The 24,914-nt window shown below is 38.8% G+C and overlaps 1 protein-coding gene and 1 long non-coding RNA gene across 2 annotated transcripts; both read left to right on the forward strand.

Moving 5' to 3' along the window:
* The first annotated feature begins 234 nt into the window (after positions 1-234).
* LOC146322799 (interleukin-1 receptor-like 2) lies at positions 235-24,575 on the forward strand. The gene is made up of 12 exons (XM_084724906.1): positions 235-374; positions 14,012-14,124; positions 14,780-15,011; positions 15,296-15,488; positions 16,354-16,525; positions 16,727-16,789; positions 17,512-17,644; positions 17,996-18,150; positions 19,610-19,753; positions 21,371-21,538; positions 22,475-22,755; positions 23,912-24,575. Exons 2-12 carry the CDS (start codon positions 14,049-14,051, stop codon positions 24,206-24,208), a joined length of 1,914 nt encoding a protein of 637 aa, XP_084581032.1. The 5' UTR covers positions 235-374; positions 14,012-14,048; the 3' UTR covers positions 24,209-24,575.
* Positions 4,929-6,703, forward strand: LOC146322800 (uncharacterized). The gene is made up of 3 exons (XR_014771276.1): positions 4,929-5,357; positions 5,705-5,835; positions 6,384-6,703. It is a non-coding gene; the product is annotated as an uncharacterized LOC146322800 (long non-coding RNA).
* Positions 24,576-24,914: the final 339 nt, after the last annotated feature.

Genomic DNA, 24,914 nt, shown 5'->3' on the forward strand with positions numbered 1-24,914 from the left:
GTTAAAAAGATTTTGGTTAAGGTTAACATACAACATTGTTGTTCAGGTTAAGACAACTTATTTTATGCTGAGATTCAGTGAGATATTTTAGGGCGATAGGAAGCTGGTGGTTTAACAGGTTGTGTTGTGTTGAAATGCACCGGTGAACAGAGAGTTCAGAAATGCAAAATTCAAATACACTCCTCCTCTTTGCCTGTTGTTTGTACTTGGGACAGAGCTGTTGAGTCACTGGTGGAGCTGCATAGTTGAGACTCTGTACGAGTGGGTCAGAGGTGAGGTTTCCTTCCTTAGCTCTGCTGCAGCGGATAAACTCTCAGTCTTATTCTTCCACCGTCTGTTTGGTGCCCCTGTGTCGCTGTCTTGCTGTTTTTGAGGTGAGTCAATATATTCTGCTTTGCATATCAGAAGTTCACTATCTTTTTGATAGCTTACTTCTGTAATACCAACTCTACCACCGAAGACAAATACAACGATCTGTCCCACATCAAGTACCTTACTTACCTTGTTCAAAGTGTGAAGGCTACTCAAGCTTCAACAACATACCATTCAGGGTTGCATATTTACTGTTTTCGAGACGTGTCTTGTAATTGTAACTGTAACTGTTTTATCCAATTCAGATAAAACACTTATGAGATCTCTGCACATATTTTACACCAAGACAGTATAGAACTGAAACTAAAGGTTATGGGTTGGGTTAGCCAGACACAAGCATGAAAGAATCACATATTAACATATTGTCCTGCATTATCTTACTTGTTACATACAGTTTCTTCAAGGGACAGTTCACCCCAAAACCAAAAATACATATTTTCCCCTGGCCTGTAGATGCGTTTCTCCATCTAGATTTTTGTTTTGGTGTGAGTTGCAGATTTTTGGAGATATCATCCATAAAGACCTTGTTGTGAGCACCTTAATCTAGGAACTGCTCCGGTAGATTCTACTACTGAAAGAAAGTAGTTCCTACATGAAACTGCTCATGCCATGGTCTGCAAAATTATTTTGAACAGCCAGGTTTTTTGGCACTTGTGCCATTTTGTGCATCTCACACCAAAAGATCTAAATGGATAATCAGCACCATCGGCCAGGGGAAAAGTATGTATTTTTGATTTTGGGGTGATCGGTCTCCTCAAAAGGGTTTAATTAGTTTGACAGGTCAGAAAACCTGATCATTTTCCAGACTTAAGTTTATAATACAAACCATTGTACATGACACTATACAATACATGCTTCTGCACCCAAAGTTTCCACTGCTAATTAGGGTTAGTTAATTAACTAATTAGGGTTAGTGTTCTTAGTGGAGAGCCACAGTGGAAAAAGCAGCGAAACAGCCAGTGGTGCCACAGAGCGTCTCATCACAAAGCCAAGCAAACGTGTATTACTGACAAATAAAATTCCTATAACTTAATCTTCAACGTTTTGTACTCAATGTGAAACATCATATAGGTCATGCTAATCACAATCTTGTGCTTTAGTGTAAGAAGGGTAACACCCATCATTTTGTCTTTTTACATTAAATGAGTCATGTAGTTAATAACCTCCCACAGGCTGAATGACTTCAACTTATTCTCCATCAACGCTAATTCAGAGATTGTACTGATCACACCAACTGCCCTTGGGATAATATTTCCTATATTATATTTGGGGTTTCCTCAATTCCTCACTTACGGGATGAGATGTGTCATTTATAATAAAATATTCCCACATCGTTTTGGCCCTCATCCGTCCAGCAGAGTAGTATTTGCTGCTGTATATCAAATTTATTATCCGGTTCCTGCTGACTCTGTGTCTTTAATTTCAATTTTAATTTAAAAGACTTTTTCTCAGACATGGTTAAAAATAAACTGTCAATTAAATGAAAATTTTAATTAAGACTAATCAACTAGTCTAAAAAAGGAAAACACCCAGAAAACAGACAGAATTTAGCACAATTTATTAAGTATTTGAAACATTCTCCAAAAAGAATATTGTGTGCATTAAGAGCCCAGTGAAGCCTTTAACCACCATTAACTTCCTGAAGCCTTTACCTTCAACAAAATCAAGTGGAAGCATATCTTGCGAGGTCAATGTCGTGATGAGCTGCGTTATCTTGTCAGACCGGGTGGGATCACAGTGTTGAATGTGGTTGTGCATTGCTCCAGTTGAATGACTATAAGGCAGTTTTTTTCTGACACAGCCTACATGTTACCTTGTTTTCATTTTCGAGATGAAAATACTGCCAAACCGCGCTGATTTTGCAACAGGACATCTCTCCAATTTCTCGCCGTGCTGTTTTAAAACTCCAGTCTACCGGAGCACTACTGCGGGGAGGGGGACTGCTGTCTGACGGCTCTGTAGCCCCCACTAGTGGCGGGAGGCTACATGACAGTTAAGCACCCTTGTACATGAATAAAACACTAATTGGTTTAACCGACTAATATTTCTGGTGCCGACTAGCGAGAGGGCGGACGTTTAATCGTTGAGACGATTAATCGCGCGCATCCCTAATTAAAACTACAAATATTTCCTCTTACGTGTAGTGTTATTTATCCATTTAGATAGAGTTGGTGTTAGTTGCAGAATTTTGAAGATTTCTGCCATAAAGATGTCTGCCTTCTCTTTAGTATAATGCAACTAGATGGCCCCTGGCTTGTGATGCTCAAAGCACCAACAAATACATTTGAAAAAGTCAGCAAATGACCTGGTTACTCTAGATCAGTCATTCCCAGTGACTGGGTCATGACCCACAGGTAAGTCACAAGAGAATTTATCTGGGTCGCCAAATGAATGACAGACTGTGGAAGAAATTCAGAAAAGTTAAGATTTATATTTGCAGTACATCTTTTATAAAAAAAAATTTAAATATGTATATTGTTTTACTGCTTAGAAGAAAAACTAGAGATGGTTAATTCTATCTAAAGGCATTTATTTCTCACATATGAAGTCTTTAATGTACATGTTTTCAATTACATGCATCAAGATAATTTAAGGTGATGCAGAAATGTCAATAAAAATGGTCAGGAATGTTCATTAATGCAATTATTAATTATTGATTGAGGCCTGTTGTGAACCGGGTCACAATGGTTTGTCATTTTTAAAAAGTGTCCCCCCATAAAAAATGTTTGGGAAACACTGCTCCAGATAATCCACAGACCTTGTGAACAGTTTCATGTAGGGACCACTTCATATCTGCAGTAGAATCTACCAGATCTACATTGCTGTTGAGTTTTTAAAATGTATTTTTTGGTTCTTTGTGCGTCACAAGTTGAGTGCCATCTAGTTCCAGTAGGCTATATAACAGAAATGATACCTCTATAGTAGATATCTCTAAAACTCTACAGTACAACTCACCAAAAGTTTCTAGGTAGATAAGTAGCTCTACAGGTAAGAGGAAAATATGTAGTCTCGAGTTTAACTGTCCCTATAACATGACAAGCTTGTGATGCAAAATAACCTATAACCTACACATAGCTTATATGATGTGAAAAGTCCTTGTTTGCAAATGATAAGCTCTGCTCTAAGATATGAATACAGAAGCTTTACTGGCTCTGACTTGTAGAGGGTCATGCAAGGTGTGTAAGTTGTCAAAACAAGTTGCTACATGTTGCTGTATGGCATGTTTGGAGAACATGCATCAAGGATCTGGGTTTCAATTCTCCATCATCATTTGGGATCACATCCTCTTCCCCTTCAGAAAGATTTTTGCTTCGCTTAGCTCTCTAGGACCGTGACAATATTTCATCTTGTATCATCATGTAGCAGATATGGGCCCTGTTAGGGCTCTGCGATTGCATGACTATATTATCTATCGACAATGGGCTGAATCCACTGCCGATTGCTTTTTTTGGCCCATTTTCAGGGCTTATTTGTCATTGTATTTTGCTTCAGAGTGACAGCTTCTGCGCTCTCATCCAGCAGCGCAGTTCACACCCACTCAGGCGAGGAGTGAGAGGAAAATAGCCTGCAGAGTCAGACTCTTTACACTCTTTTCACACGGTGAATTAAGGATTTATTTTGACCAAACCAGAGCTGGTGATTGTTGGAAGTGTGGACAGACTAACAAAGACAGTTTTGGTGAGTTTTATGTTTTTCTGTCAAGTTTGAATTAAGCGTGTTTTCTGAGGAGTTAACAAGTCAATTAAGGTAATCTTAGTTCAGTAAAAGAGAGAAAACTACTCTGGTTTAAACTGCAGGCCGTACTACACACGGTAGAAAAGACATTAAACAATCGATTTGGGGATTTTATGAATCGATATCGGGCCATGCACAGGAAAATCGATTCAGATCAGTTAATTGATTTTTTTAAACCCAGCCCTACTGCCATTGCTATGAAGAAGACACCAGTCTGAGGTACAAATCACAGAGGTAGCAAATTGAAAATGCTTCATATTTGAAGTTACAGAATTCACTCAAAATCCAAGAGCGAACTGATTTGAGCTGGAGACTGTGTTTTCTAAACACTGTAATCAGCTTTCAACCACCATGCAGAAATGGAAGTTCCTCTATCACAGCCGGAGGAGTAAAAAGCAGTTGACGCTCACATTTATGCACATTTTGCTCTGTGGCTCAAAGTTTCCTGTTAAGGACAACTAGGAGAAAAACAGGTGAAATACTGGGCCTGGGACAACATTTCTTTAAGAGTTTCATGTCCACCCAAGTTACAGAGGGGCACCAACACCATGGGCTCTATTTCCCCATGTGTATATGTGTGTGTGATTGATGGGTACAACTCATTTTGAAGTTGGTCCTATATTGAGGAAGACCTGTACAGCCGGCAGCCAAGTAACAAGCTACAACATGATTTGAGGGGGCAAATGCGATCCATCTAAGTTTATCCATTCTAAGTGTTTGTTTTTGACACTGACCAGCTCATAGACAGTGTAAATCACTGACTACAGCATGGAAAGCGTCTCTCTTACCCTTCACTTGTTTCGAGTTGTGTGTAATCAAATCGTGTGTAATCAAATCACGTGCAAGTCTCACAGGATCTCGCATGTCGCAGGAACAGAGAACGAGACGCGAGTGAGAGCGATTGGGGCAGGGTGGGTCCTTTCGGAGCACAGAAACATAGTTTAGTTTTATCAAAATGATAAAAAACACAATTGTGTTTTCACATTTCACAATTGTGCCAACAAAATGCAACAACACGCATCACTCTGCACAGCCCTGCCTCTATTGAACAGACACTGGCAATGTGGCTGGTTGTGCTAGTTGGACGCTAACACTGCAGCCCGCTAACTGCGCTGCGTAGACAGTCTGCAGTCGGCATTTTGACCAAGACAACGACCGCCAGCCAGAGAGGACACCCCACATCCAAGCACTTTTTCCTGAAGAAATCCGATGTTCCAAGAGAGAAGAGACCTGCTGCAGACAGACTGGAGGTAAAGTTATCAGCTACCACCTCCACATCAACACAATGTTCACATGGAGTTTGTACACAGTACAGGGAAACAGCAAGACGATCACTCAAGTAGTATCAAGTAGTGGCTTGAGTAGTAGGAGCAAAACATAAACGGATTGATGGGTGATTATAAAATATGTATATAGATTATTTCCCCCATTGAGTAGTAAATATTCACAATAATAGAGATAGTGATATCAAACAGCTGATGTTATCTGGCTAATATTATTGCCAAAGTGTGTGATCAATATGCCAACTTGAATATTAGGTAATCTGATATCTGTGGATATAGCATCAACTATGGGTTTTGAATTTGCATTAACACAGGATCTGAGGAGGTCTGCAGGATGCTGAGAAGAGGCTGCACATCAGATCTGACGCCATTAGGGCCTGAACCCTGCTGACAATCACTGAACATGACACCAACGCTGGCAGACCAAAGGCAACAACACAGAAAGGTAAAGACATGATAAATTACTAGGAATGTGTGCTGACAGCACAGTCTACATGGTTTTGTTGTAATTTTTTACTAGGTGCAAATTACTCTGTTATTCTGTGCAGAGCTCAGTAACATCTTTTTTTATATACATATATAACTACTGTGTATCATCTGTAAGATACAGAAGAATTATTATGTTGTACTAACACTAACAAAAAACAGACGCACACTCTGCAAAGATGGACCTGTTAGTATTGTTTATACTTTATACTGTGGGGAAAAATAAAACTAAACTAAAATTTCTTTACTGATTCGATTGTTTATCACAAGGCAGTAGTACAAACAGTAGAGACACTGTGGTGCATAAAAAAAAACAAAGCAACAAGCATTCATTCCAAATCTAAGTACTCATCATAACGTAGAAAAATATTTTTTATATATATTGGGATATTTTTATTACAGGCACATTTACCTAAAACCACCCAGTGAATTCATCTGTGTCACTGGGAAGCTGAACCTGAAGTAGACACTAATACTGTGTTTGTATGTCTTTTTTTTTTTCCTTAGGAGAGTCATGGCACAAATTGTCATTTTCAAAACAAACTCAACAATGGTTTGCAAAACCCCTCTATGAACACACCCAGAAGGCTATCATCACGACCTGGTGGAACGTGTCCTGAAGAGGAGAGAGGAGCAGAGGATTGTTCACTCAGAGCCTTTACCCTGTCAGAAGCCACAGTGAAGACGACTACTTGACATTGCCTCTGTTGCACAGCCTGATAAAAAATTACAGCTCCACATTCATTTAGATTCAAACAGTGAAGCTGAACTGACCTGCCAACAGCTAAATTTTCTTGTGAAGCATTCCTTACACACATTCTTTTCATACAACTACAACTGCATATAGTATGACTATATTTGACAGAACTGAAATAAAAGATATAAAAACAGTTGTATCATTATTATTATAAATGGTGGAATATTACAGTGTTTAGCATCAGTATATAAAAATGTATAGTAAAAAGTAGCAAAAAAACATATAGTTTGTAATGCTGAATTATAAACAAATTTTGGGGATGTCTTCCCCCTCTTTGAATTAGATTTGGACGATATGCTAAAATTCCAAACAATCATCGTCAGCCCATCCATCGGCGTTTGGAGATATCATCGTCCCCCCACTCATCTTCTCTCATCCTCGCAGGTCTCACTCGTGAATTCACTGTTAAACATGCTGCGTACATTCATTACATCCAACAGACAAAATAAACCAAAAGAGTGTCTAGAAATTATATGTTCTCACATTTTTTTTGCATTTTGCCCAAGCCTAGTGCTGTGTTGATGAAAACAAGCACTAACGGTGGATAAATTTAGACGGAGCGCTTTTGCCCCCACAAATCATGTTGTAGCTTGTTTCTCAGCTGCTGTTTTCCTAAATACTGGATCAACTTCAAAATGAGTTATTCCCATCAAGCACACATACACATGGGGAAATAGAGCCCAGGTTCAAAAACAACTAAGTTCTGCTTTAACCAACCTTAAGAAACCAAGGCTATCTAGCCAAATGGTTGAACCGGACTCAAATTTTGCCACAACACAACATCATTCAGCAAAACCTACTGTGTTGGCCAATCAAATATGCACATGCACTAATTCCAGGTTGATTACTTTGTAACATGAATGGCATAAGTCTACTGTTCCTCTGAGGGACACAACTTAACACGTCAAATCCTTTAGAGAATCTTGCCCCTGAACAGGGGAAACAGTCAGTGTAGATTAGAAATTGATACCAATGGATGCCAGTACTTGATGTGATGGCCTTGTTTTCTTAAAATAATGCAACAAAAAAAACCCCAAAACACTAAAATGGTACCTAAACTGCTCTACATACTGTACCCAAGTGCAATTTGAAGAGTCATGTTCAAGTTGTCATTTTTGATAGCCTCAAGGGTAAAAAAGCAGATGTGGATATAAAAAGGGATTATATCAACACTGCAATATTTGGAAGGCAACCTCTTTTCCTCATTTCTTTTAACAGTTTCCTCCCTGGCAGCCATATTTCTATTACAGGTCAAATGCAGAATAGATTACCAGTATGTATTACCAGATGTGGGGATGAAGTTAAGATAAGTTGCTATAAAATGACAAGTGATGCTAAGTTATTTGGTTGCATTATGGTACTGAACAAATTTAAAGTCAAGTAAAAACCCTATCATCCAGCTCTTGATAAACAAAAGGGGGAAAAAACACAACAAAGTCTGAATCACTGCTCATCTTCTTACACAGCCAAACACCAACACCTCTAGCTTCCCAGTCATGAAGGAAAGCATTTGCCAGACGTTTCTCTTCTCTATGTGATGCAGTCAGTTCCATTCACCTCAGTCTCCCATGTTTTACTCCCACATTTCTGTTAGTACCACGGCCTGCTGAACCGGCTAAGCTCTCCCACACTCCTTTCCACCCGGGCCTGCCCCAGAGTAAAACTGTGCTGCCTAAGTATTCACTTCGACTAGATCTAAATAACTAATAAATCAATCTGCTGTTTGTGAACAGTTTGTGTCATTACTCATGACATGTGCGTGTGTGACATTTGTTAACAAATAAGTAGTAGTATGTGTTTTGCCACCAAGTGGACCAGTACAAAAAGTTAACAATGAAACATTTTCTTCCTTGGTCCAGACCAAATGAACTGAACTACAGGAGTGGAAAATTATAAATTTTAGGATACTGTGAGTCAAACATGTCCTCTGACTGAAAGTGAAAACAAGACACTGATGCGAAAGTTGTGAACAAAACTTGGTGGTAGGAGTAAAACCACAGCACCAACAACATTTCACATTCACTGTAGGATGCTCAACCTCCTGTGCGCCTCCGTCTACACAGCTTTGTTTCCATCTGTGCTTCTTCTGCAGTGTGACCTCGTGTCTTGAGAAGGAGAAGTGCACACACAGTGTACTGTGGTTTAGGGTATCTTCCTCCTGTATGCTGTCTTCTTCCCACAGCAATTTCACACATTTTGCTGCTACTGTTTTCTTGTAGAGCTTTCTTGATGGCTTAGCACTTTGTTGATAATGCAACAGGAGTTTGATATGGGCCAATATCATCATGTTTATTGAAAAAGAAAATTGATTCTATGAGAATTTTGTTAAATTTGTTAGTTTTTTCTTGGCCTACAATTTTCAGTGTTTCCTCAAAGATTTTTTTAATAGTGAAAACACATCTGTAACTGGGATAGACCAGCTATACTGAGCATAATGCAACAATCTAATGTGTGCATCATTCTGTGAAATTTAAATACCTTAGATGTAAGCTTGGGTGGTATAAAGGTGTTACTGTGTCCCAGGGTATGAAAAAACCTGGTGGTAAGATTTTCAATATCATCATGAATACCAATGCGCCTCTTTCTATTAAACTGAAAGGGAGACGCCAGTGTTTCCTCTACATTCATTTAGGAGTGGCGGCCGCCACTTCAAATTTCTTTCTTTCTTTTTTTTTTAATTGTTTACGCAAATACACCACCGCCGCATCTCTCCACCTTCAGAACAGACTCCTGTCGGGTACTTGCGAGCACTAAGGTAAACTGCAGATAACTATCTTGCTCAGTATGGAAATATACTTGCGCGTGGTCATTTGCATGATGCTAGTGTTGTTTTGGGGGCGCGGTCGTCAAGCACGTCAAGCACCTAGGCGACAGGGCAGAGTCAGTGGAGCGAATTCCCCAATTACAAATAAACAATAAAGCAGCGAATTACCGGCCGGAGAAGAGGTAGACGTAAGTTATTAGCTTGAGATAACTCAACATAGATTTTACAAGTTAAACAGACTTTAGACAGACAATATGTTGATGACCAGCTAACGTTACGTAACATATTGGTAGTTTAAGTTAATTTGGCCCAGTGCCAACTCAGTGTCGCTAACGTGAGTAAACTAATTGATAGTATTAGGCTAACGTTAATATCTACACACCATTATGTAACAACTGACTGCATTTTTCAGATGAGTTTATTGAAATATTTCTCTAAGAAGAGAAACGGAAAGCCTGCCCCCGCTGCTGAAAAAAATCCTAGAGGAAACACTGGAGACGCTGTCTCTGTCTCTGTGCGGCAGTGCACTTGAGCCGACAAACGGTATCTGGGGGACAAAGTTACAAGGCTAACTACTAAAAAAGAAGAAAAAGGTTTTTGTTTGGGATTAAAATAACTTTTCCTGGTGATCTGAAGGATTTTAAGTGAACTTTGCAGATATCCTACAGTGCTATGCTAAGACGTGACATTCGTACAATATAGCTGCTAGTGAAGCACCAACAATGCTGCTAAATTTATTGTCAAGGTCACACCTGCAGTGGAGACTACAAAAACATACGTGTTTGTAAATGCATGTGGTAAAAGATGTGGTTAGAGCAGACCAGTGCCTATCTGCAGAAAACTCCCCTATCTGAACGTGGCCTGACACCACAAGCGAACACCTAGATACCTAGAAGCTTCTGCTGTTGCACACAATCCAACTATCTAGGCTAAACAGTCTGCTACAACTGTAATACTGAATTGAACAAGGCAACATTTTAGTTTAATTGTGTGCATCAGTGTCTTTAAACCTGACAGTTTTTTCTCTTGCTTGATTCTGTTTTTTTCATGATTACTGACTAGCATCTGGTCTGTGAAAACAAACTAATAGCTGATGACTTCACATTACTAATGCAATCTGTTCCTCTGGCACGAGCTTGCTGAGCAGGAACAGCTAAATGTAGCAGTTTACTTCAAAACTTATTGTATTTACTTCTTTTATATGCAGTATAGCAATGATGCTGAAACAAAACTCAAAAGGAGTTTTTATTTTGTTTTTGGAATTATGATTCTTGATATACCATCTAAAGGTGTATGATTGAACGTTTTCCTATGGTCTAGCAAACAGAATGACAATATATCGAATCACAATACTTGGAGAAAGAATCGCAGTACTTAAGAATCACAGTCCATATTGAATCGGCACCAAAGATTCCCTCAGGCTTATATACTAATATATTTAACTTTTACTGCATGTTCACACTACAAGCAAAAAAGTGAGGTGCTAATTAGCACTTGTTGACATCAGTCGGCGAGTGTGTGTAGGGCGAGTGTGTGTGGAGTCAGCAAACATGGATCTCCAAGCTGAATTTTTTTTGTTGATGTCATGGTAAGAGAAACGGGAAGACAGTTAAAGAAGTTTTTCAGTCGCCCATGATGGATAAGTAAAATACTTATCCATCATGGAGGAGAAGTTCACTTCTGTTTCTGAGTCAGTCCACACTCACATGCGTGCATCTATTTCCAGCTTTAATCACATATTTTAATTACAGTCATGACATACAGTTAGACTGATAATACTGGTTTGAACCTTCATTTGTCAAAGAGCCAATAGTGACCAGTTGGTGATTTGCAATTCTAATTAAAATGTATTTTCTCTGGACAGCTCACCAAGACGTGTTATCTTTTGTTTTCTGCTGGATCAGTTTAAGTTCTTGCACTCTTTTCTTAAGATGGTCAATATCTTACTTTCTCAAGATTTGCCCAGCATTTGTTAAAAACATATACTTATTTGAACAGAATCCCTTCCAATCAGCACTTATGACCCACTGCAAGTGCGTGGTGGTGTCTGTATCTTCATCAGACCACACGTTGACATAGGTGTTAACTATGTTACTGTATCGGTAAAGAGCTGAACATGAATTGGAAAAAAAATTGATGTAGCACTCGCGTACCGATACATCTCATTCGGACGTGCATATGTTTCATTTTGGCATCAAGAAGCTACCACTGTAACTTTCCTCCATTTTCTCTCTCCTCCTGTTTCTGCCTGCACTGCTCTCGCTGGATGCCTGCTGCTGCGCTCACAGAAAACAAGCGCTCCCTCCTCCCTCTCTTGTGTCTCCTCTTCATTAACTCAAAAAAGAAGCGCCCGCCATGGAAGTGACATTGTACAGCTTCCCACCACCACATTTTCATAACGCGCGTGTGTAAGTGTGGAATAAGTTCGGGTTTTATAAGAAAGATGAGAAACACTGCTGGAAAACATTTATGCAAAACGTGTCAGACAGCAGTGTACAGAGACACGAGTCTGATCCACAGAGACGTCATGTCACTGTGTGAGCAGGTAACACAGAGCATCACTGTTCCTCCACACTAATCAAAACTACAGAACTCTTCACATGAAACAGAACAGCATATCATCTTAATGCAAAAATATTAATATTTTAAACAGCTTTAAAGTTTGTTCACAGTTTCTCAAGACTGCAGGATCTCATTTACACATGAGACTCATAGTACGAAATTAACACCACAGTAATGTCTCCTTCTCTGTCTCTCCTGTTACTATATTTAGTAAAACTATCAGAGTTTCTTTTTGCAACTAATAGCACTCTACACATAGCATTAATCATCAGATACATCATATCGTTGAACATGTGTCGAGATACATACTGAATCTGTCTCACTCAGTGAGATACACACCCCTGGTGTTAACCTAACTCAAACATCAGCAGTATTATTGCTGTTCACAGTTTTCACACCAAGCTACCAAAATGCTCTAACCACAAACCTTTGATCTGCCCATCATTTAATAGACTAAAGGAAGTCTGACATATGCTTTCATCATATCTGAAGCAAAATAACATTGTTAATGTGACTGGTACTGGTAATGACACCCATTAAATGAGTGAATATAAGTTGAAAGGAGATCAACAGTAACTTAAAATATAAAAAGCACCTATTGACACCTACACAAAAGAGACTTTGTGTACCAGTGCTGTGTGCAGGCTTAAAAATTAGCCCAATTTGTGTGTCGTAATTTGTGTTTCCCCACTGCTTTTAAGACTGGCATGGTTAAACCTCTTTTGAAGCAAGATAATTTAGATACCTCAGTACTTAGCAACTACAGGCTAGTGGTCCAATCTGCCATTTTTAAGTAAAATTTTTGAGAAGCTTGTTTTTAATCAGTTAAATGATTTCATGGTCTTCAACTATAGTAATATATTATACTAATATACTAATAACATATACTAAAGTCATATATTATGTATCAAGTCCTGGATGGCAGAAAACTCTCTTCAACTCAGCCAGGACAAACCCAAGGTCTTAATTGTTGGTCCTGAAACTCAGAGAGAGAAACTCAAGGCAAAACTGCAAGAACTGGCATGAAAACCCTGTCAACAAGTGAAAAACCTTGGAGTCATCTTTGATTCATATCTTAGCTTTGAACCACATATTAGAAGTCCTACTTCCCTAGCCAACACAGAGACACAGATGCATGCTTTTATTACCCGTAGAATTGATGAGTGAAATGCTCTACTTTATGGTCTTCCCAAGAAAAACATTGTTCAATTACAAAACTCAGCTGCACGTGTGCTGACGAGAACCAGAAAGAGAGCACACATTACACCAATTTTAAAATTTCTGTATTGGCTTCCTGTGTGCTTCAGAACTGATTTTAAGATCTCTTTCCTGGCTCTCAGTTGTCTTAGTCCTACCTATTTATCAAATTTGCTTTTATTGTAGAGACGCTCTAGAACTCTAAGTCTTCAGATAGTGGCCATTAAATCATCCCCAAAGTTTGCAGAAAAAGCCACAGTGAGGCATCATTTCATAGCTATGGTCCTCGTCTGCCTGAGGACCTGAGGGCTGCAGAGAGTGTTGAGTTTTTTTTAAAAGCAAACTCAAGACCTACCTTTTTAGCCTGGCTTTTAATTGAACTGTCTTTATTTATTTTGTATGTATTATTATTGTGTATGTATCTATTTCTTTATTTATTTGTATTAATCTGTTTCTTTAGCTGATTTATTCTTCTATTTTCTAACTTCTAACTTATTTATTTACTCATATGTTGATTGACTCATTTATTTACTCATATGTTGATTGATTTTAAATTGTTTTCTTTTTTGAGGTTTTATCCTGCCTCTGGTGTTTTGCCACTTTTGATAGCGTGTCCTCAGTTCCCATTTTTAATAAGTGCTGTTTTTATTTCAGTCTTTGCCATTACAAAGTCTTTGCTTTGTGTGTGTATGTGAGGGGGGGGTGGGGGGTGTAGGAAAGAGTAGAGGGAGGGTGAGGGAGAGGGGAAGAGGCAGATGTCCTTTTAGAAATATTAATGAGGGCAATGTTTGGCTAAAGGGGGAAAGAAAACTGTTTTTGCTGATTATTGAGTTTTGAATTCTCTTGTAACCTCAGGGCCACTGGACACTGTTTCTGTGTGTGATATTCAGCCATGGACATGTGTTCAACACCGGGAAGCCTTCTGTTTTTCCTCTGGCTATGTGGGATTTGTACAGGATTTGTACCAGGTGAGCCACACTATTTTGTCTCAACGTAAACACTACTTGAGCTCTGGGATTATTTAAAACTTCACTGAAGGCAAGCCATATAGGCCACTGCACATACATTTCATACGTTACATTACACATGATTTGGTTGTCTAACTTCTGCCATCCAACAGCTGCCTCCAGTCTGTACAGAAGCATTTTATTGCCCTCTTGTGGGCTATGGTGGGACTGTAGCAACTTGTATAATTGTTGGCAGTTCTGAGTGTTTCTAATGTATGTGAGCTCTTCAGAAGTCTCACAATGATGACAATGAGTTAGAAATGTACTTGTGGTTCAAATAACAACAACTTAAGTTAACTGTCATGTTTAATCAAGAATGTCAGAAAATAGTGAAAAATGTCCATTCCATTTTCTCAAAGTTCAAGATGACATCTTTAAATGATTTGTTTTGTCAGTCCACAACCCCAAACCAGGAAGTCTCCATATTTGGAAGATGACAAATAGCATTTTCTGACATTTTTGCATTAAGAATTAATTTAACCATGAATTGATTATCGACATAGTTTAACATTTTAATTATTTTTGTCAATCATTTCTGGATCTGGCAAGTTTTCTGAGGGCTTTATCATTCATCAGAATAAATGAAGAATCAATTCTCCACTTGTCTGTGTTGCAGGGAACTGTACCGACCAAAAGCTCGTGTTTGAGAAGGTTTTCTCTGTTCCTGGGGAAATGGCTATGCTCAGTAGCACCCTGGTGTCTGGTGTCCCACACAACATCACCTGGCATGACTCAAAGACGGGCCAAGAAATCAGAAACCAGTCCGGTCGAATCCTGGTGCTTGGGGAGACTCTGTGGTTTCTTAATGTAACGCAGGGTGATGATGGGGACTATGTGACTATACTGAGGTAAGGTAGCATCAGTAATTAAAAGCTGAGAAAAAAGACAGACTGTCTTCATGTGTTTGTGTGTCTGACAACATTGTAGAAATCTCTGTCTACTTCTGAAAAACAAAAGGTAGCACCTGCTTTTTAGTAGGGCTGAACAAGTTTTGAAATGAATTCTAATTACAATTTATTTTGACTGATGCTGCAATTGCAATACAGTTTCCAATATCAGAAGGAATGATTGATTCAGAATTATTGTAGTATGATTTTTGCAGAATATATTTTTTCTCTTTAATTTTCCACAGAACTCACACTTTGTGCTACACACAGTCCATCAAGCTGGTGGTCGACCTGCCAGCTGCTGGAGAGTGTGGAAAGCCAAGGAAAGCACCACAAACCCTTACAAAAGGAGCAACTGACACATTGTCCTGCCCTGTGATGGACTACATCAATAAACTGGACAGCTACAACATCACTTTCTCCATCAAGTGGTACAGAGTGAGTTATGAGAAAGTCCTGTCACTGTCTTAAATATTCATAAACTCACTGAGTTCACAATTTGGGGTCAACTTGGCTTAAACATTTGCCTTAAAGTAAGTTTGTGCCAAAACACTATCCAATGCATTGCACATTGGGAAGGCAATGTTGTAGGTTCTTGATTTAAGCAAAATGATTCACTTTATCCAATGGGCATAGACACATAGATACAACAATGGTGCACACTAAAAAGGATTTTATAATGAAATGTCATCTAATAAATATTTAACCTATGATAATAAAAGTTTTGGTGAATTTTACTCAACCAGCTGTTTTTGTTAGAATGGTAAAGCAGCTGTCTTTTCTTTGTCAAAGGAAAAGACAAACACAAAACATGTTTTGTGCTAAAAATCTACAGAAGGGTGACATACTGACGGCAAACACAACAAATTTTCATGTTTCAACATGTGTGACCGAGTAGACTTGGCATCTAGGCTTGGATGGCAGAAAGGTATTATGGTATATCAGGGTATTAAGAAATCCAGATGTTAAGATTTTCAGTACCATCTTGAATACAGATGCTCGTTTTTCTGGTAAACTGATAGAGAGATGCTGTACTGAAGTGTGCAGTGCACATCACCAGGGATCTGCACACAGCAGTGCAGCTGAGCGGACAAACATGGCGCCTGGAAGATAATGTTACATGACTAATTAAAAAAGATTAAAAATGTTTCAGTTTGGGATTATTTTGGATTTAGTCCCGATGATAAGGAAATTTTTTGGGGGAGGCTTTAATTTCTTTAAGGATAGAACAGCTGAAGACAGATATTTTTTTTACACGTCATTATAAAAAGCCTGAGTTTTATGTTTACTTTTCTTCATCTAGGGTTGTCACTCCATAGAGGATCGGACAGACAGGTATACCTACCGGAGAATCACAAGACTGAAAATTAACCAAGTGAAAACTGAAGACAATGGTTCCTACACCTGCACTCTGACTTTCACTCATGGTGGCATCACTGGATCTGTGTCAGAGACCATTGACGTACGGGTCAAAGGTTAGAACAGATATAAGAGTGTTCAAAATAGGGACAATTATTTTCTAAATCACTGACATTACATGCAACAACATGTGAGCAACACAAAAGTCTAGTTACAGCAGACTCAAAAGAAGTGACTTCATCATTCCATACACAGAATATTTGTGATCAGACAACCTTAACCTCTGTTAATATATTTCACGTTGTCTGTCTTTTCAGAGGAGTACTCTTGGGTCCCACACATCATTGAACCAGTCAATGAAATAATCAAGGCAGAGTTGGGTGAGTCATTGTCCAAAACATATTTTAAGAACTATGGTGTTTTGTAGTTTGAATGTCTATCATAAGTGACTCAGTTTGTGTTCAGACCAATATTTGCATTGGGTTGAAAAACACAGCCCGCTCATTTATTTTAGTAACACCACTCTGACAGATCTGCAAAGTCTGCAAATTCAAGTGCACTATCACAGCTCAACACAAAAGCCTACTTGCCTTGGGCAAGTGGTCAAGCCCACGTTGGGCTAGTAAGTCTGGCAGGTGTAATTCTGGAGAGAGAAAATAGTTTCATGAGTAACCAGGTCATGATTTCTGGAAAGACAATGTTAGTTCTGAATTTTTTAAATGTATTTTTTGGCGCTTTGAGCATCACAATTTGAGTGCCATCTAACTGCATTATATTCAAGAGAAGGAACAACTTCTACGAGAAAAAAAGTAAGTATTTGATTTTTGGAGTGAACTGTCCCTTTAACCTGGCAATCAGAGTTGTAAGAACTTGTCTCACTGTTTTATTTTAGTCTTTTCACTTGCACCTGTAACATAAATTCATAAAAACACGGTGCTATATTGGGTCTGAATGCCTACTTACAGCCATACATCTGCTTTGTGTTACTCTGCGTGAGAAACACTACTTGGATAATATTAAGAAACTTTAAATTTGGATTTATACATTACGAGAAACGGTTTTGTTTACTGTAACTCGTGTTCTTGTCTGTACATGTGTTTAGGGTCCAATTTCACCAAGCGGTGCCGAGTGTCTGTGCCGGGTGTTGAGAAGGCCAGTGTTACAATCCGTTGGTGGAGCAAAGACAATATCATTCCCAATGCACATACTGAGCGTGTCTACCAGCCAGAACAGAGGTCAGCACCCTTATAGAGCCCTCAACATCACACACATTCACTGTGTATTAAGTTTTGTCTGAACAAAGACTTTCATCCCCAGAGTTTGTCTCAAATAAAGACAGACATGATAGTTAAATGTAGTTTTCATTCTTCAGTGCAACTCCAGTTTTCTATTGGAGTGTTCATGCTTTTTTAAACAAAGTGCTTAGAGAAACTAAAAAGCTCTGTAAAGCTGTAGAGTTGATAATTCTCTCCATATTTTAAGCAGCCTTTTTCAGATTAGATTTAGTTGCTCTAACCAAACACAGTTGTGTCACATCATTTATACTGCATTACTTTCCTCTTTTCTCATCTGTCTGTCCTCACCAGTGAATGGAGGCAGGATGTTCCTCATAAAGGTGTGTATTCGGAACGACTGCTGACATTTTCTGAACTGAGGAAGGAGGATTTCCATGTCAATTACATTTGTCGAGTGTACAGCGCCAGGGGATCGCCTGAGGGATATTTTACTCTGCTGCCACCAGGTAAAAACAGAGTAAGCCTTCAAAGTGAATAAATTAAAACTTGTTTAATTAAAAAATATAATTAGGGATACTAATGATGAATCATTAAATGGCCATTAAGAATTTAACCAATTAAAATTATTAACCAAAACTGAGGAAAAAACACCCAATATCAATTTTTATTGGGCAAAATTTTGCCCAAATGTTGCCCATGAAATGTGTCTGTTTAGTACAGTGAATACATTATATGATTTACTTCAAGTAAAAAGAGAAAAAACAAAGGGTATCACTTTCTATAGTGGAACACAAAGTGAATGAATCATGAGTAAGAGGGAATGGCTGGCCGAGAACTGTAATTTGCTATTGCATGCTATATAGTCCTATTATACTATTGCATTCATCACGTGTTCTGTCTTGTAGTGTCTAGTTAACATCCCAGCCACAATCAAAATGAGTATTGTTGGTTCTGCTATCTTGAGATTTTAAACTGCAGTGTCAAAAAAAAGAACGATAAAAAAATCATGAAATCCTACTTCCAATGTCTCAGCACTTTAAAAATTTTTGAGTGACATTTCAATATTAGTTCATGTTTTATTTTTTATAGTAAATAAATGTATTCAGTGCCTTTTACCACTTTTTAAGAATTGGCGAAAACCCTGCCTAAACATAAGGCTCATTATCCTGGGCTGTCAAGGTCATTGTGGAGGATCAATCATTTAATCAAATGATCTCTTTATCTCTAGTGATGGCAATCTCTAGAGATAAAAAGATCACCAGTAGATGGTGTAGGTTTACAATTTTTCTCTCCAGCCAATGAAGACGCTTGCAGTAGAGGCAAATTCTTGGTGAAGACAAAGTGGCCACAAAGCTGCAGGTCGTTTGATGCCCACTGTCCCATACCAATTAAAAACAGCTGTTTAAAAAAAAAAAATGAGTAGATTTTTCAGTTTTCACAAACATTCTGAAATTCCTCACTGTATTATTACAACTGACCCTTCATTAAGCCCCCCCCTAAGCTGCAAATTTAGCATGTCCAGCTACCTCAGGTTAATTTATTAGCTACAGTAACAAACCTGTGTTAGACAAAATCAAGGCTTATTCCCAGTGGGAGGGTTTGAGAAGGAGGATGTGAGCTTGTGCAGAATCTAGAAATGAGAAGCTGACCGTGTTCCAACAATTACTCCTAATTTCCAATTTCGATGTTAAATCTGACACCGTTTTCACTGTAAACAGCATATGCGCAGTATGACTATGGAAACTCGACAGGCATAGCAACACTAACCAAGGAGGGCGGGGCTTAGCATATGGTCAACTGGAGCCATACACTACAATTTTATAGTGTCATGTCAGTATGTTATTTTAATTTCATTTTTGTGTTTAGGGACTGATACAGTACTGCCAGAGAAGGGTACTAATGCAAGAAAAACAAAAGCTTGAATTACTTTTTTTGTCTGGTATGTGTGATGTTTAATTGTTACAGATCCCAACTACATACTTCCTATTGGACTCGCACTTGGCGGTGTGACCGTGCTCTTTATCATCACTGTCATCATCTACTACCTTTTCAAGATTGACATTGTGCTGTGGTTCAGGAGAGCGTTTCCAGTTCTCTATTCTAATACAGGTAATATTTCACAGCAGATGTGTTATTACCACCATGCTCTTTATTATACATTACACAGTATACTGCACAATGTAATATGATAATGTTAATGACCACAAAAAATACTGTTACACTAATGGAAAAACCAACATTGAACTTTATTGCATCATAAAATTCACAGTGTTGTTTTTCAACAAATTAAAACAAAATGCCTATGGAGTGAACTCTAACCTAGAGGAAATCTGGTCACACCTCAAAGAGAAAGGTCCAATAAATCTCATACATGAAAGCTGAAAGCAGAGCTGGGCAATGTTGATTATGAACATAAAGGTTGAAGGAAAGAACGTGACAGCCTATCTTTACTTGTTCATATGAATTAACAGAAAACAAACCAACAAGAGTGATAAGAGACAAGTAAATATGATGTGATGAGATCAGTTCCACCATGTGCACTACCATAGCAGATTGCATGCCTGTTGTGACTCCTGCAGTCTCTGCCCGTCTCTTTAACAGACTGAAAATTACCTGGTTGTGGGAAGTGAAGCCATCAGAGACAATGGTACAGTGTGCTTCTATCTGCAGGGAAGAAAATGGTAGCTATCCAGCTTTCTGTAGATATCAGGATTAGAGATGCACTGATTTAAATTTTCTTGGCTGATTCCGATTTCCAATTTTTTTAAGGGCCTGACCTGCAGATTCCAGTTTTGTCCGATTCCGATTTTCAGTCTGTCTCAGAAATATAATATAAAAATATTTTTGCAAGTTTCCTTGTAAAGTGTAAATTAAATTGGATGTTCATAATAAAACACAAACTATTAAATAACATATTTTCTCCAACAGTAGTCCAGATTACAGGCAGGCCTTATATGATTATAATAACATTATGTACTAGAGAGAACATGATCTTGCAAGATTGTGCAGGACAAGATTTCATGTTATCTCGTGTAGAAGCAGATGTAAACAAACTGGAGACTGACACGGTGCAACAGTTTGCTGTGGTAAAACTTTGCAGTGAGACAAATAGAAGTTAAACAAGTCTGATTGAGAAAATGTTTGAGGAGACACATCAGCACGGATTCTTTATTCTTCAGTCAGAATAGGAGGTGAGATTTTAACTGTCAGTCTGTCAGTTAGTTAACATTAGCCTGAAGAGCTACAAAGTTTATGGCTGCTTGGCGACACCGTCAGCTGTTCTGTCTTGTTGTAGTCAGCGACAGACACCAAGAACAGTATAAAGAGAAGACAGACTAACACTGACTTCATATAAGAATGTGTCTAGAGTGTGTGCTGCTGTGATCAGTGCTGTGGTGGGTGTGATCAGTGTCTGCTGCGCGCATGACATGACCATCGTGCAGAACATGTGTGCGAATATGACCCGGCACAGAATCGGATATGTGGCACTGACTGGCTGGTCACCGGTCAGGACCGGGCACACAGAAAACCGGCTAGTTCTGGTGTCTGGCCACTCGATCGGTGCATCCCTAATCAGGATGATATCTTGTCATGAAACACAGCAGATCAATAGTTTTGACACCTGTACTAGACACTCATCACAACTTGAGACCATTTTCCTCACCTGTGCAAAAGAACTATCACTGAAAATACACTTAACAAGCACTTCTTATTTTCCTGTGTCAGATTTGGATGGGAAGCTGTATGATGCCTATGTGGCATACCCACCCCCCTGTGCCATCGGATACAGCAAGGAGGTGGAGACCTTTGCCATTCATGCATTGCCTCAAGTGTTGGAAAAGGCCTGCGGCTACAAACTCTTCATAGCGGGACGTGACTGCCTGCCCGGCCAAGGTAAGTCACCTACATGGTGAAGCAGCTCTGCCTAAGATACAGGGTGACAAGTGGCCACTGGAGAAGAAAAGACCATCTGTTTTCCCCTGCAACTGTAATATTTTTTGAAAAAGCCTCAAAGTTATAATGAAACACTGACACACAAGACATTTGCACTACCAGTATTATATTCTCAGTCATAATTCAGGCAATAAATCAGTGGTTTGCCTGAATTTCAGTGCCATAATTTGACTTACAGACACTGTGTGGGCTGCTATCCAGGTTACTAAATAAATTAGTTTATTATGTTTCATAATTCATGAGAAACACACTCATCTGGTAAACAATAGCTGGCCACTTGCTCACATTTTCTTAAGAAAACTGGCCTAAATCAGTGGTTCTCAACTTATTTGGCTTGTGACCACTCAAAACAAAGCAGTGACCACTTATTACAGATTGTTATGTCTACAGGCTACTCAGTTTACCTTTAGATTAGAGGGGAAATCTCATATATTCATTTTGTGTAGCAGAAAGATGTTTCTCTGATTAGTTAATTATCTTGAAAGAGCCACAGGTCTAGAACCACTAATCTAAGAGTATTAGACTTTTGAGTTTGTGCATTAACATACCCTTTACTGGGGCTGATCCCTTAATCAGTAGCATTTGTCTGAGCTGCTTGTATATGCACCAGAAAATTAGGTGATTGTTAAGTCTCATGGCCAGGACATTAAATAGTGATGTTTTGGGTTGGTTAAGTGTCCCAGCACAGCAAAATAATGAGAAAATAAGCAAACACAGGCAGAGGGCAGGGTCTCTGCAGATACAGACACCACCACACACTACTAGTGGGTCATATCTGATTATTACAATGTCTTATGTTTAAAGAGAGTCTATACATTAGAGGAAAATGTTGCATATTAAATTTGTGTCTCTTCATCCTTTGTTTCCTCCCTGCAGCCATAGTGGATTCAGTGGAAAAGAATATACATGCCAGTCGCCGCCTCCTTCTGCTCTACACTGCCTCCACTTTCATCAGCAAAAGACACACAAGCAGCACGAGTAGCAACAATAACAACATCTCTAAGAGCAGCAATAGCAGTGATAACATCAAAAGCAAAAACAGGGACAGTAGTAGCAGCATAAGTTTTGATGGGGAAAAAGAAGTCTATCCAGACACGAGGCAGCAGTTGGAGTGTGTGGCAGCAATGCACAGAGCGCTGCTGGATGGCTCTCTTAAGGTGAGAAAACAGACTTAAAGCAGGTTCTTGAGAGCGGATTCAAATTTTACATCTACAACCTAGACCTGGGCAATAAAACGATAATGATAAGTATCTGTGACAGACATGTCATTAATAGCAATAAGAAAAAAATATATAAAATATTTCACTTTAACACATTACATGGCAATCCACCATCAAAGTACATAATGAATATGCCCCAGGTCATAAACAGCCTCTCATATCAGCCAAGCCAAGCATGTCATTTCATTGTTATGAACTTACTCTCGGAATTACCATTACTTTGTGATTGCCGATATATCCCTCCATAGCTGTCCGTTTAGCATTTTAACCAGCAAAAGATGATCAGTCTTGGATAAAATGAGAAGATCTGACCTGTACCCTGATCTCTGAGAATTTTGCCAACCTCAGTGTCTACTATTACTGTGTTCATACCAGGGCTGCACAATTAATAGCAATATTATCGAAATCACAATATGGTCAAGTGTAATATGCAATTTGCAGAACCAGAATGCAATTTTTTGAAAAAGGAAAAATGTGAGAAAACAGCATTATAATGAGGTACTGTAGTGCTGAAGAGATACCCTGGCCTAAAAATCTTGTTCCTCAGATGAAAGAAAACAAGTTTGTTTGGTACAGGCCCCAAACAAATATCATATCATCACAATTTTATCTTTTGTGTTTCAGTCAAAATGAAAACTAATGCAAAAATAATGATTCCCATGAATCGTATTCTATATTGCAATCATCAGCCAAAATAACTGCAACATAACTTTTTTACCATATCATGCAGCCGTAGCCGATACCAATATGATAAGCAATAATTTCATGTTTTTCCTATTTTAAAAAAATCAAATAACCTGCAGTTTATTCACACCGAGGATATGAAAAGCTAAGATGAAACTTAAAGATGTCCTTAACCATACATCACTATTTCAACAAAAACAAAGAACAGTTCTGACCCTTCAAATTAGCATTGGATCACGATGCCTGACAGTCTGTGACCACTGAACCCTCTGCCATCGTAATATTGTCATTTAAAAGCCACTTCCACACAGCTATTTGCACCTGATTTACTAAAGGAAAAACGGCTTCTTTAATCCCACTATTTACTGCCTGATGAAAGCATGCTTCTAATTCGAGCGCTGCTTTTCAGGTGGTTCTGGTCGAGTTGGAAGAGATAACCCCGGCTCAGCTGGCCCTCTTCCCAGAGTCAGTGCGTCACCTGAGGAAGAAGCAGGGCGCCGTGTGCTGGTGGAAGAACCAGAGGCCGAGGCAAAGATGGAGGACATGTATGAGAGAGAGCGAGGATGAGGAGAAAAGTGGACAGGAAATGCAGTTGTCGCCATCCCTTTCCCCTTCCATCAGGTTTTGGAAGGAGTTGAGGTATCACATGCCAGTGAGGGTCAAGAAAGCAGTGTATCCTGAAGAAACTGCCCTGCTAAACATATGATCTGGGTGTTTTAACCAAAACAAAGAAAATTGATCACATTACTTCACTTCTTAAAACACTTCTCTGGCTACCCATTGCTTTTAGAATTGATTTTAAAGTTCTTTTACTCGTTTATAAAGCTTTGAATGACCTTGCTCCTCCATACATTCAGGATCTTCTTTCATTTTATGTTCCAGCCAGATCACTGAGGTCCTCCACTGCTTTTCTTTTAAATGTTCCTCATGTGTCCCACAAACGTACTGGAGAGAGTGCCTTCTGCGTTTATGCCCCCAAACTGTGGAATTCTTTGCCTTTGGAGATTAGATCGCCAAGCTCTCTCTGAATTTTTAAGAGGAAAGTAAAGCCCCATCTTTTTAGTCTGGCTTTTAATTGTAATTGTAATTTAATTGGGAGTAATGTTATAATCTTGGTCTTCTAACCGCAATCCTTTTTTAAATATATTCTTTGGTGTTCCTTTTACTTGATTCTAATAACTTTAATTTTATTGTTGTGTTGTTGTAATTTAATTCTTGCATTGTTTTATTTGTTTTGATTTACTTGGATGTTTTTCATTCTTTGCTTGTTTTTATTTGTTTCCTGTCTGTTGTTTTAATCTTGCTATGTGAAGCACTTTGGGCTGCATGTTTGTGTGATAGGTGCTATATAAATAAAGCTGAGTTGAGGTTGAGTAATACCGCTAGGTCAACTGGTTTCCAATGCAAATGGA

The sequence above is a fragment of the Lutjanus erythropterus genome, chromosome 8 (genome assembly GCF_056507025.1).
Source record: "Lutjanus erythropterus isolate fLutEry1 chromosome 8, fLutEry1.hap2, whole genome shotgun sequence".
NCBI lineage: Eukaryota > Metazoa > Chordata > Actinopteri > Lutjaniformes > Lutjanidae > Lutjanus > Lutjanus erythropterus.